General features: G+C 42.0%; 1 protein-coding gene across 2 annotated transcripts in view; it reads left to right on the plus strand.

The window, feature by feature from the left end:
- The first annotated feature begins 2729 nt into the window (after window positions 1-2729).
- The window catches only part of LOC107750103 (septin-5-like), an 11277-nt gene continuing 2131 nt past the window's right edge, over window positions 2730-11875 (plus strand). Inside the window, exons 1-11 of one of the 2 annotated variants that reach the window (XR_001641114.1) lie at window positions 2730-3296; window positions 4534-4649; window positions 6950-7249; window positions 8101-8197; window positions 8537-8623; window positions 8697-8820; window positions 8975-9109; window positions 9963-10080; window positions 10160-10261; window positions 11151-11242; window positions 11416-11502. Coding sequence is in view for 1 of the 2 variants with exons in the window: in XM_016565369.1 (XP_016420855.1) it covers window positions 3233-3296; window positions 4534-4649; window positions 6950-7249; window positions 8101-8197; window positions 8537-8623; window positions 8697-8820; window positions 8975-9109; window positions 9963-10080; window positions 10160-10261; window positions 11146-11242; window positions 11416-11578 (1403 nt within the window). In the remaining variant the exon portion in view is untranslated. Of the gene's footprint in view, window positions 3297-4533; window positions 4650-6949; window positions 7250-8100; window positions 8198-8536; window positions 8624-8696; window positions 8821-8974; window positions 9110-9962; window positions 10081-10159; window positions 10262-11145; window positions 11243-11415; window positions 11579-11875 lie in introns of those variants that run through there. The other variant, XM_016565369.1, reaches the window with a different exon arrangement.

Here is an 11875-nt window from a genome sequence, read left to right on the forward strand (position 1 = left end):
ACACACACACAGACACACACACAGACACACACACAGACACACACACACAAAGAGCTCCGCTGTGCTGATTCACACAACAGCTCCATTGACACACACTCAGCTGCTGTCACACACACTCACACCTACAGCTCTCTGCAAACACATAAACACACAGTCAGTCAGCAGCAGAGCTGATGTGAAGCACATCTGCAGGGTCTTCAGTGAGACCCATGTTCTCTGAGGTTTAACTCAGCAGAGACCGAATTATGGCTCAGGGGGATCTCACACTATTGATTGAGCCATTGCTTGACATTTAGGAAACATTCTTTATGAGGTCAACTGCATATAACTACAAGATAGTATTTTATCATTCAAAACCTTGCAGACAGCAGCTTGAGCAAACACTAAAAGAGAGATGAGAGTATTGTGATGGACGGCACGGTGCAGACATGTCATTGTTTGTGTCTGTCAAACAATCCCATCAAACCGTGTGAACTCACAGCATCAGTCCTTCAGATGGGATAGGAGCATTCTAGTATTGGATAGCTTTATATATTAAAAATGATTTAACTCACATTTTAATGAGACTGATTACAGTTTTTTTCGATTGCTAAATGACAGTGGGCACAACTGGGTGATTCTATTAATCAAATAAATAATAACAATGCCCTAGTGAATGATTTCAGACTTTACCCTCTCCAGCTGTGGTTTGTCTTTGGGCTGCTTGAATAGTGTTTTTGTGATTTAGAGTTGTTAGTGTGTGATTTCTGGTCTGAGATCAGCTCTCTTCACTCACAGCCAAGCGGCAACCTCCCGCTCTCTCTGGTGAAACCAACACGGAAGTTGTTGACTCTTGTTGGAAAAGAGTCAGTCCCATAGACTCCCCATGTTAAAATGCCCAACTTTACAGCAGAAAAAAATGGTTCAAAAAATGATTTTGGTCTATATAGCTTTTTGGCCAGCTCCGCCCACTTTGAGCTTGAAAAACGCTCTTCAGAAACCTACGGGTGACGTCACGGACACTGCGTTCATGTTTTTATACAGTCTATGCTCACAGCGCTGAAGTCTTCATGCGTGGCTGAGCAGGTTTGACCACAGTAACCTGACAGACAAGCGCTCTGATGACCTGCTTTCTCTTCACCGACTCAAAGGTGGCTATTTATATATATTTTCTGCACCAAAGTTCCTGAACATTTCCAGGATATTCTGGACTTGGTCTCATTGTAAACTGCGTTCTACAGTATAGCACTATTAGACACTTCAGCTTATTTGCCTTTGAGAAGCGTGACAAGAAAAGTTTCGGATTCTTGCTTGCCTGTCTGCAGGATATTAGATCTGGGGTATCTTTACATTTTAATGAGAACTGAAGAACTGATGAAGACTGAAGTTCTTGTTTTGGGCCTCAGTTTCTAAAGGCATTATTAATCTTAAACTTGCTAAATTGGTGCACTGTATTAGTCCAGACATGGGTCATATTTGATTCTTCCCCTAAGTTTGACAAACAAATATGTGTTTTAATGATTTTGAGAGAGTCAGTCTTGCATTTTTTCATCTTAAATTGATTTCTGCAACTCTTTATGCATAGGAATAAAAGTTTCTTTGCACAGCTCCAAATGGTCTGCTGGGCTTTTGACCCGTGTACATGTTACTCCAACTGGAGTTGTAAATTATTGTAAACTTTAAAATATGACCTTTTGTGTTTAAATCCTTGAATGGTTTGGCACCCTCTTATCTTTCAGACATACTGTCAGTGAGTAAAGCGTTCGTGTCCTCTGTCCTCTGTCCCAGTCCAGGTTCAAGCTCAGCGGTGCTGTGTTTGTGTGGTTTTGTGGCTGTTGGAGCACAGCTATGGAATAGTCTGTCTGATCTGCTGCTCGTTTCCTTCAAATGCCTGTGCAGTTAAACTGGATCTCGTTCGTGCAGATAGATAAAAGAAGAGTTTGCATCTCCACAACTTGCATTTAAACTTTTGAATTTATGTCTGTAATAATAAATGTGAGTGTGTGACGTGTTCATGCCTTTTTCTTATAAAATGACGCTGTTTGCCTCCTTAAATTCCCCACTTTTTCCACATTTTAATTCTTGGAATACATGTAGCTTTTTTCACCATTTTATGATGGTAAAATTTCCAAACTTTGCATAAAAACTCTAGTATCTGGCTGACCATATTCTGTGTGCATAACTGATCTCACTATAGATGTTATAGAGGATGTGTTATCGTTATTTGATTCAGAGAAAGAAAAAAGACTAAAATGTTAATTGTCAACTTAAAAAATAATTCAAACAATTAAACTGTGAAATTAGAGATTCTTACCTGACATGCTTTTAAATAAATGTGTTTTAACTGCATGTGATATTAATTTAAAGTGCATTTTCAGTTTCACAGCATAATACAAAGCGAGTTGACTTCTACAAACCCAGATCTGTCTTGACTGAATCTTTTATTTCTTAGACCTAGAAAATGAGTTCTTAAGGGGGGAGAGAGATCTGGGACATGCTCTGAAATTCCTTAATCTTTCTCAGCTCTGATTGAGATCTGTTAAGACTTTAATACCGAGTCTAATCACACACTTGACTTTACCTCACGCCAGCTGCTGCTCTCGCCCCGCATTTCCAGCGTGAGCTGCAAGCTGAATGGAGAAGTAATTACAGGAATAGCTCACAAATATTGTAGAAATGAATTAATTTACTCATTCACATTTTAAGACCTGCTGTGTAAAGTTCGATGTAAATTAAACCAAAGGCCAACCGAACGAACTTGAACATGCGTATGTGAATGTCATTTTAAAACAAAACTGTTTATGGTGAACCATTCCTTGAAAATAAGACACTTGGTGGCAAACCAATTACACAGTGGGTTTTTTGTACCTGGCTTGAGGAATTCGCAGCTCATTATTGACATTCTCAGAAATCAGCTGCTTGTGAGGGGCGCACAAACAAAATCCCATCATGCACTGTGACGCTAAAAGAGCTGCATTGATCTGCAGAGCAGTTCCCCCAACATCCGAACTGTCATTGATTCCCCACAATGCACCATAAAACTCATGGAGACGAGGGCTCTTGCTCTAGATCCGCTGAGGTTGTATCCGGGGTCTGGTCCAGTGCTTTGGGCTGGCCTGGAGTCGATCCGCTGCGGTGGAGCCGGCTGCTGATTGGGGCCCTGGGGCCGTGGGCAGCTCGATGCAGTGAAGGGCGAAGCGTCCCTGGATATCGTGCTATAAAAGCCTGAGCTGGTCCTGAGCGGGGAAAGGGAATGAGGAGCTGGCTTCGACAAGGCAAGAAGTTTAGATTGTTTCATCATCAAAGAGGCGTTCCAGGTGAGAATCTGCTTGCGTGCTGGGATGAGTGTGGAATATATGCAGCACAGATTATTGTTCCTCGTTTGTATTATTGTATTTATACTGGAAATGCATTTTATTCGGCCTAGCTTCCACGAGACCAAACAGAGAACAGATTCATTGGGATGTTGCTGATGACTACTTTGTTATTCTGAAAATAAAGAGCAATGTGCATCCTAAAGAAGCCTTTTATTATGAGGCGTTTATTGGCACAACAGGTAGAAGAGTTGAGTCGTTTACGGTCGATGAGCAACATCACAGCTTCCTTTATTAATACAGAATTTAGCTGATGTGCTCCCAGTGTATATGTCTGTGTATATTTCCTATTTCACAACCAAGTAAACCAACTGGTTTCCGCTCATCAATTTGCATATAACAATAAAAACCAATATCAAATTTGTAGTTGCAGTTGTAGTAGCTTTTATTTGTAGCTGTCTGTTCTGGAGGCTGTGCTTGAGTGGTATTGAGCAGCGAGCAGAAATAGTAAAGCCCCTGGCAATGGAGACCGAACATTGATTTCTGCAGAACACATGGGGTGTAAAGCGGGTCACCGCCAGCTAATCGCTGAAACTCTTAACTAGTGCTGCTGGTCAAGTCACGCGTCACTATTGATATTGTTTTTGCATTGTCATTATGTCTCTTTAATAAGAAGAATGTTACGTAACACAGCCATCACTAAAATCCAAAGTGCCTGCAACAACATTTTAATGTTGTAAAAAATTTTAAAATCAAGTTTCTTTTTACCGTAAATCAAGCTGTCGTGGTGACGCTGGATTCAGGCTAGCATGTAGTGTTAGCATTAGACATCTGACAGGCTGTTGCTTTATTACTTTATACCGACGTGAAACATTTAGTCAGATGTGTGTTGGCAAAGTTGTTCAAACACCAACGAAACTGACTGTGGTAAAGCTCTGTAAAGTTTTTACACTGTGTATATCTACTTTAGATATATTAGCATATTGAAATATCTCCAGCGTTCTTCTGTAGCTAATGGTTCTTCTGTAGCTAATGGAGAGTAATTCCAGTGAGCACCAGCATCTTCTGCTTTTATCTCCATTGGCTGCATCAAGACCTCTTGCTTTAATTCATTGCATTTATTCAATCATTTCATCTTTTTCTTTTCTGTCATCCTCTCGCCATGCTTTCCACCAAACGTTCCCCCACCCCTGAAACGCACCTGCGCTCCAACCGGCCGCTCTGTGGTTGGAGATGGCAGAGTGTACAGCAGCCCCAGTGGTCATGGAGGACAGTGACCGCGAGGCCGACTCGGCGTCAGATGAGCAGGACTCTATGCCAGCGTCGCCTGAGCCCAGGCTGCATGAGGTGGACAAGGTACTGATGCAGCTCCCTCCCTCTTGACCTCTGACCTCTCAGGACGCTGCCCCACTGCCCTTAGATATAGAACCTTCTTCTGCAAGCTGGCATATTTTCTTAGTTCATTTGTTAAAGTCAAATCACAATCGACCTTGTGGACTTTCAAATTGTGAGCAATTTCTCAGTGCACATTATTCTTACGGAAAAAGGGTTGTCTTCATAATCTTTCATGAAAATGTAATAACTGAATCAGTCATAAGTAAGATAGCTGTTTAGGGCCATGCCAATGCCAGTTAACGTTATATTTATCCCAAGGCAGCCAGTGGGACACTTGGAGAAACTCTGAACCTTCAGCCTCCACGTTCCCATTAAAAGGCTCCTCAAAGTGTATGATAGCGGCGTTTCAGGAGAAGAAGAATCCCCCACAATCCACTGCAAACTCACACTCGGAAACACACCATCCCACCCACTCTTCAAGCTCTGTCTCACATTGTTTTCTTGTTAAATATCTTGTTGCATTCAGATATGTGTTTCATTACTTAAGTCAAATGGGTTGCAAAAGCCATTTCATGTTGACTTTAAAATCTTCTTTATCAGCTAATTTCATATCTGATGTGTCCTTGAAGTGTTTAATGACACAAATCAGTTTGACAGAAGGGAAAACACAGATAAATTCAGTGAGAACTGGACTAGCCAGCCTTTGGGAGCTCCAGCATCACTGCGACCCTACAGAGGACAAGCGGTTTGGAGAAAGGATGGATGGAAACTCATCCAGGACATCTGTTCAGTTCAGTATTTTTCTCTTCCAGGTTGTGGCAGCAGATTATCAAATCACTTTTCCAGGGTACAGGTCCATGTCTGCACCTCAAACACAAATTCACTGCACCGCAATGCATTATTTATCCGCAAAGGTTTAGAGCAGTGGAAACCCGAGTGCTGTACAAGAGAGTGTCACATTGCCCGACTATTGGTTCTGTTCTTCAGGACACAGGAGCTGCTTATGCTGTTTAATACATGCATCCTTTTATGGCCTTCTCTGAACAGGTTTCCCAAGACAACCTGGCCATTGTAAGAGTGTAATGACAGCAATGCAGTTAAATATGGATGTTACTCCTCTTCGAGTGTTTAATAGAGGTCTGTACACATGAACTTAGCTCGTCAGAAGCTCATGAACACTTTCCCGGCCAAACACAGAATTTTCCGTGTTTCCGTGTTTTCACTGTTATACGCTAGGGGGCGCTGTTACGCATCTCCTGAATGAGTCTCGAAAGTACAGATCAAAAACACAGACCAGGAAGACGCAGAAACGAGCGATCTCATATGTGACCATATATGAAAAATAATGAGATCATCAACACTAACCGCATATAAATGAAAACTGCCTAATGTTAGCGAGTGAAATGTGGATCCAGAAAGTGGTAAAGCCCTGTGCAAGCTTTGGGAGGACTGATGGAAGCCATCTACTGTAGCTTTGCTTTGATAATATTACTGAAGATGATCCAGATGTAGTGTTTGATAAAAATGTGATTTTCTCAGCTTTTTGCTCAAAATGTTGCTTTTTTAATGAAACTTACCTACATTCAAGTGTTGATTAAAAAAAAGAAAGAATGCTTGAAGCTAGAATAAAGTCTTTTTTGTTTAAAAGTAGCGACTCTCTTCTTTATTTTGATTTATTGCATGTTCAGATATTCATACAACCAAATATTCTGGGTGCCATGAAATTTTAGTGAAAATCATCAAAAATGCTGGCGGTGGCTGGCAACTGTTTTTCAAAAACGCTGGTGGAGAAAAAGTTAAAGAGCATAAAGCCACAGCGTGAGCGTGGTGGTTGTGTTGAACAGAACTTCTCTATCGTTCATATGTCTGCTGTGGATAGACTCTCATCAGCAGCATGGGTCCTGTCATTATTAGCAATAATCAGCACAGAGAGTATCACTGTGTTCTGTGTGTCTGGTGTCTCTCGTCCCGTGTGGACACTAACAGCGGTCATGTAGATGTGTGCTGTCCAGTGTCATCTTTCTCAGGAACACTCCTTTTACTACTAATGTGCTTTTCTTGGATTCATAAAGCCTTGTCAAACTTTTACCATGGTAACCTTAATTTTTGGCAAAATGTTTCACTAAAGGTGATTTACTGGGCTGCTAGTAGATAGTAGGTATTTACCATGGTAATCTTTTGTAAGGACATGCACAGTGTTTTGTATCTAACCTCTAAATGGTCTATTCTCTTTTTGCTTCTCTTCTCCATGACCTTAATTTTCCATATTAAACCACTCTCGCACCTGCCCGTGTGTTCTGTCTCGACCCTCCTGACCTCAGCACTTCCCTAAGGAAGACTCGGAGGACTCGGAGCTGGAGCACATCATGGGACATCACCCGCTGGCCCACCACGGGCCCCATAGGGCCGATAGTGAGGGCGAGGGTCACAGCAGACCCCACACCCCGGGGACGCCCTCCTTCCTGAGGCCCGCGGCCGCGCCCAGGGGCCCCGGAGACACAGAGCACGAGTCCAGATGCGGGGCTCAGCGGGGCCGAGTGGACTTTAGCCTGCCGTCTCCCATCAGCCCATCCAGGCCTAAGAGCCCCTGGGGCCGCTATGACCCCTATGACTCGACTGAGGTAAAGCATGCTGGGATAGCCAGGGTTTGATTCCCTCATGAGTCTTCGCGCAAACACCCCAAAATATCACTCCGAACGACTAACCTAAAAGCACTGTATTACTATGTTGGAATGTACCATAGTATTCTTTGAATCCTTCAGTACCATGGTACATATCAAAATACTGTGATATTATTTCCATCTAGCACCATCACTATATCACACTACTGGCACAGGACTGCTTTCTGAGGGATCTCAGTAGCACCCATACAGCAGTTACCTTGTGTTGTTTTTATGTTTCTGAGTTAGAACCGTATTTTTGTTCTTGAGCTTGCGTTTCATGTGTCACTTCCTTGCATTTTAATGACATGTTTTTAAGTGGATCCTGTTGGTGGTCTATAGCATGTGTGTAAAGGATGATAATGAAAGGCGTAAAGCTCTTTTTGGGTTTATGACGCTCCACCCAAAGCCTGGCACCTGTGGTTTGCCTCCCAGAGAGAAACGCTCAATGTGTGTCAGCTCCTGCTGCTGCTGGGGTTATAAAGCATGATGATAAGAGACACAGCCGACAGAATGAAGACTGACATTTCACTATACAGAAGGGGTATTTTTTGCTTTTTGCTTCTTGGGTCATCTCTCTATCAACTACTTTTTTTAAATGTTATTTTTTATAAGAGTAGTTAGTACGTTATACATTTATGCATCATTACAGGGATTATATATTGTTTATTAATATTTTTGTATTCTTCTCATTTTAAAATATTACAAATGTATTTTTTATTCCTTTCATTTATCTGCTCAGTGACCTTTTTAATACTCTTTAACATTTTGTATTCTCTCTTGCTTGCCCTCTTTTTGTTTTTTCTTGGTAGGACCATGACAAGGAGTATGTGGGATTTGCGACTTTGCCAAACCAGGTTCACCGCAAATCTGTGAAGAAGGGCTTTGACTTCACTTTAATGGTAGCAGGTAATTTCAACATCAACTGAACAAACAATGTGAAAGTGTGTGTTCTCCTGTTCTGCATATCAAAGGTATAGCTCACCCAAAAATAATTTAGTCCACGCTGCTCTGTTCCACTTACTAATACTGAAGCTGTTGTTCACTGAAATCATCCACTCCACTGCATCTCTCAAACCTTCACATTCTTTCAGATATGACGGGCAGTGACTAGATTGTACTGTATAACCCACATCAGACCTAGTGTGAGGAGTGATGAGAGAACATTCACTTTTGGGTGAACTGTTGCTTTAATGTCACTGGTGTTGTTGATGATGATGATGATGGTGGAGTTGTTCTTCCTCACAGGAGAGTCAGGTTTGGGAAAGTCCACCCTGGTCAACAGTCTGTTCCTGACAGATCTCTACAAAGACAGAAATCTGCTCAATGCTGAAGGTGAGGCTCATCTCTGGCGGCTGTCACTTCCCTTTACTGTATAATAATCTAATAATAATCACTGTGTTGGCAGAGAGGATCACTCAGACGGTGGAGATCACCAAACACACGGTGGACATCGAGGAGAAGGGCGTCAAGCTGAAGCTCACTATCGTGGACACACCAGGATTCGGGGACGCTGTCAATAACACTGAATGGTACATAAAGGGCTTGAGGGTTTCTGATTGGTGATCTCAGTAGATCCTCGTTACTGTAAGACAGTGATTCGATACACCTAATACTACCATGATGTATAATGCTGGTACTGTGAGAAATCTCTTACTGTTTTTGATCTGTGTGTTTTGTGTTCAGCTGGAAGTCGGTGGCAGACTACATCGACCAGCAGTTTGAGCAGTACTTCAGAGACGAGAGCGGACTGAACCGCAAGAACATCCAGGATAACCGTGTGCACTGCTGCCTGTACTTCATCTCGCCCTTCGGTCACGGGTACGAGCGCCAGCAGATCTGATCAGAGGGCCGTGGCTTCACCGCGGTGCTGTGGTGCAGTGGTTAAAGCTTATATTCGAACCCCGTGAAGGCTGATCCGTCAGATCCTGCTATTGTGTTCTTGATGTGCTAACACTCGCTCGCTCCAGAGGGCGCGTGTGCGTCCCAGTTCACATACTTATGCGCTATTCTATGCTGTTCTTCTAAACAGTTGGTAAATGTGTTAAAAATGAAAATTACAAAAAGAAAAAGAAAAAGTGCCCTTCAAATGTCCGGATGATGCACTTCACCTAAAAAACAAGGTTGGACACGTCATGCACTAATGCAATAATCTGATCATGCATTATCACTAATTTTAATGTTACATATGCACATTTCTATTTAGTCCAAGTATAATTTTATATCACTTATTTTTGTTCCACATGTTTGTTACCACAATGGCTTTTACATGTTGTTTGTAATTGAAGAGCAACAAGATCAAGAGCTTGACGTCTGTCTGAAATAGTTCTACCAGACGCTTGACCCAACAGCTCATATTTTAGAGTCACATATAAGAGTTTTTACTGGACAACGACACTGAAACAGTCCATCTCTTGTTTCAGTCATACGACACAGTAAATGATCTGTCTGTGCCCTCTGCTGGCCAGGTGCTGTTATTGCTGTCTGAGGAGTGACATGAATCTCTGTTCAAAATGAATTCAGAATGTAAATGACTGTAAATGTCACCTTAAAATTACATTTTAAGCAGGTTTAAACTTTAGGACCGGGCTTTATTTAAGTTATAATTCAAAGTCTGTCTTGACATGCAGTATTTTGCTCTGTTGTGAGAGTGGTTAATGTGTGTTGTGTCAAGGTTACGGCCTCTGGATGTGGAGTTTATGAAGGCTCTTCATGAGAAGGTCAACATTGTTCCTGTACTAGCTAAAGCCGACACGCTCACCCCAGCGGAGGTCAAGAAAAAGAAAATCAAGGCAAGTGCTCAAGCTGTCCAAACCTGTCACGTGTGTGTACAGATGTCCCGTGAACTGACTTCAGTGTCAAACCCTTCAGATCCGAGAGGAGATCGAGCAGTACGGAATAAAGATCTACCAGTTTCCAGACTGTGATTCAGACGAGGATGAGGACTTCAAACAGCAAGACCAAGAGCTCAAGGTCAGAAAAGACATCCAGCTGTCCAAAGTTCTTGTTTTCAGTAAATGTTTCAGGTATTTTTCTTATATACCATCGCACATATTTTCAAATGTGTAACTATGCAGACAATAAAATGAGATGATATATGACCCTGAACCACAAAACCAGACATAAGGGTCAAAGTTTTTTCGAAATTGAGATTTATGCATTATCTGAAAGCTGAATAAATAATCTTTCCATTGATGTGTGGTTTGTTAGGATCGGACAATATTTGGCTGAGATACAACTATTTGAAAATCTGGAATCTGAGGGTGCAAAAAAATCTAAATATTGAGAAAATCATCTTTAAAGTTGTTCAAATGAAGTTCTTAGCAATGCATATTACTAATCAAAAATTAAAGTGCCCCTATTATGGATCTTTGTAAACTACCTTTCATGCAGTGTGTAACACAGCTCTAAGTGAATGAAAACATCCTGCAAAGTTTTAAATCTGAAAGTGCACCGTGTATAAAGTTATTGTCTCTCAAAAGAAAGTCGAATCTGAATCATTGAATCGAGTCATTTTTAAAACGAATCCCAAGCCGTTTAATTTTGACGTCAACATGAAACATTAATATATTGCCCGCCCACTTGTTGGTCTTTTCGCGTTGGTCTGAATGAAAATGCAAATTCATTCTTTGTAGTAAAATAGCGGTTTCCCCGGTAACACTGTACACAAAGCAGCACTGCGCTCACAAACACTGCTTTATCAGGCGTTACAGGCGAGATGAAATGAACATGAGACCAATCGGACCAATCACCGCAGATTAGCATCACCACTTTAAGTTTATTTGTGTTTTGGTACGGGCTGTTTGTGGAAAGCGTGGTTTGTGTTGAGACGGTCGTCTGATGTTCTCCTCCCTCAGGACAGCATTCCCTTCGCTGTGATCGGCAGTAACACAGTAGTGGAAGCCAAAGGCAAGAGGGTTCGAGGACGTCTGTACCCCTGGGGAATTGTAGAAGGTATGATCCTGACAACAAACACGCCTCAGAAACATTTCCCACCATCTGCAAAACCAGTCAAGCATACAGGGCTTACCGAATTCTTTACATTTACAAGACCAAATTAAGATATCCATCCTATTTCATGATCATTAGCAGACTGGATATGTACTGTGTGTGTGTTTGTTGGACAGTGGAGAACCCCGCGCACTGTGACTTCGTGAAGCTGAGGAACATGTTGGTCCGAACACACATGCAGGATCTGAAGGACGTGACCCGGGAAACACACTACGAGAACTACAGAGCGCACTGCATCCAGAGCATGACCCGCATGGTGGTGAAAGAGCGCAACCGCAAGTACGCACGCGCTCGCACGCTTCGTCATGCTTCAGTCACACATCACATTACTGTCAGGTTTGATGAGCCAACCCACGTCACTTCCTGTCCCCCTTACAGATTTACCTGCACATCCTGGAACACTGCTAAATATTACGTCACTACAACACATTAGGAAGTTAATATATATATATATACACTGAACAAAATTATAAACGCAACACTTTTGTTTTTGCCCCCATTTTTCATGAGCTGAACTCAAAGATCTAAGACTTTTTCTATGTACACAAAAGGCCTATTTCTCTCAAATATTGTTCA

This window comes from Sinocyclocheilus rhinocerous, unplaced genomic scaffold, assembly GCF_001515625.1.
Source record: "Sinocyclocheilus rhinocerous isolate Xijiao unplaced genomic scaffold, SAMN03320098_v1.1 scaffold722, whole genome shotgun sequence".
Lineage (NCBI taxonomy): Eukaryota > Metazoa > Chordata > Actinopteri > Cypriniformes > Cyprinidae > Sinocyclocheilus > Sinocyclocheilus rhinocerous.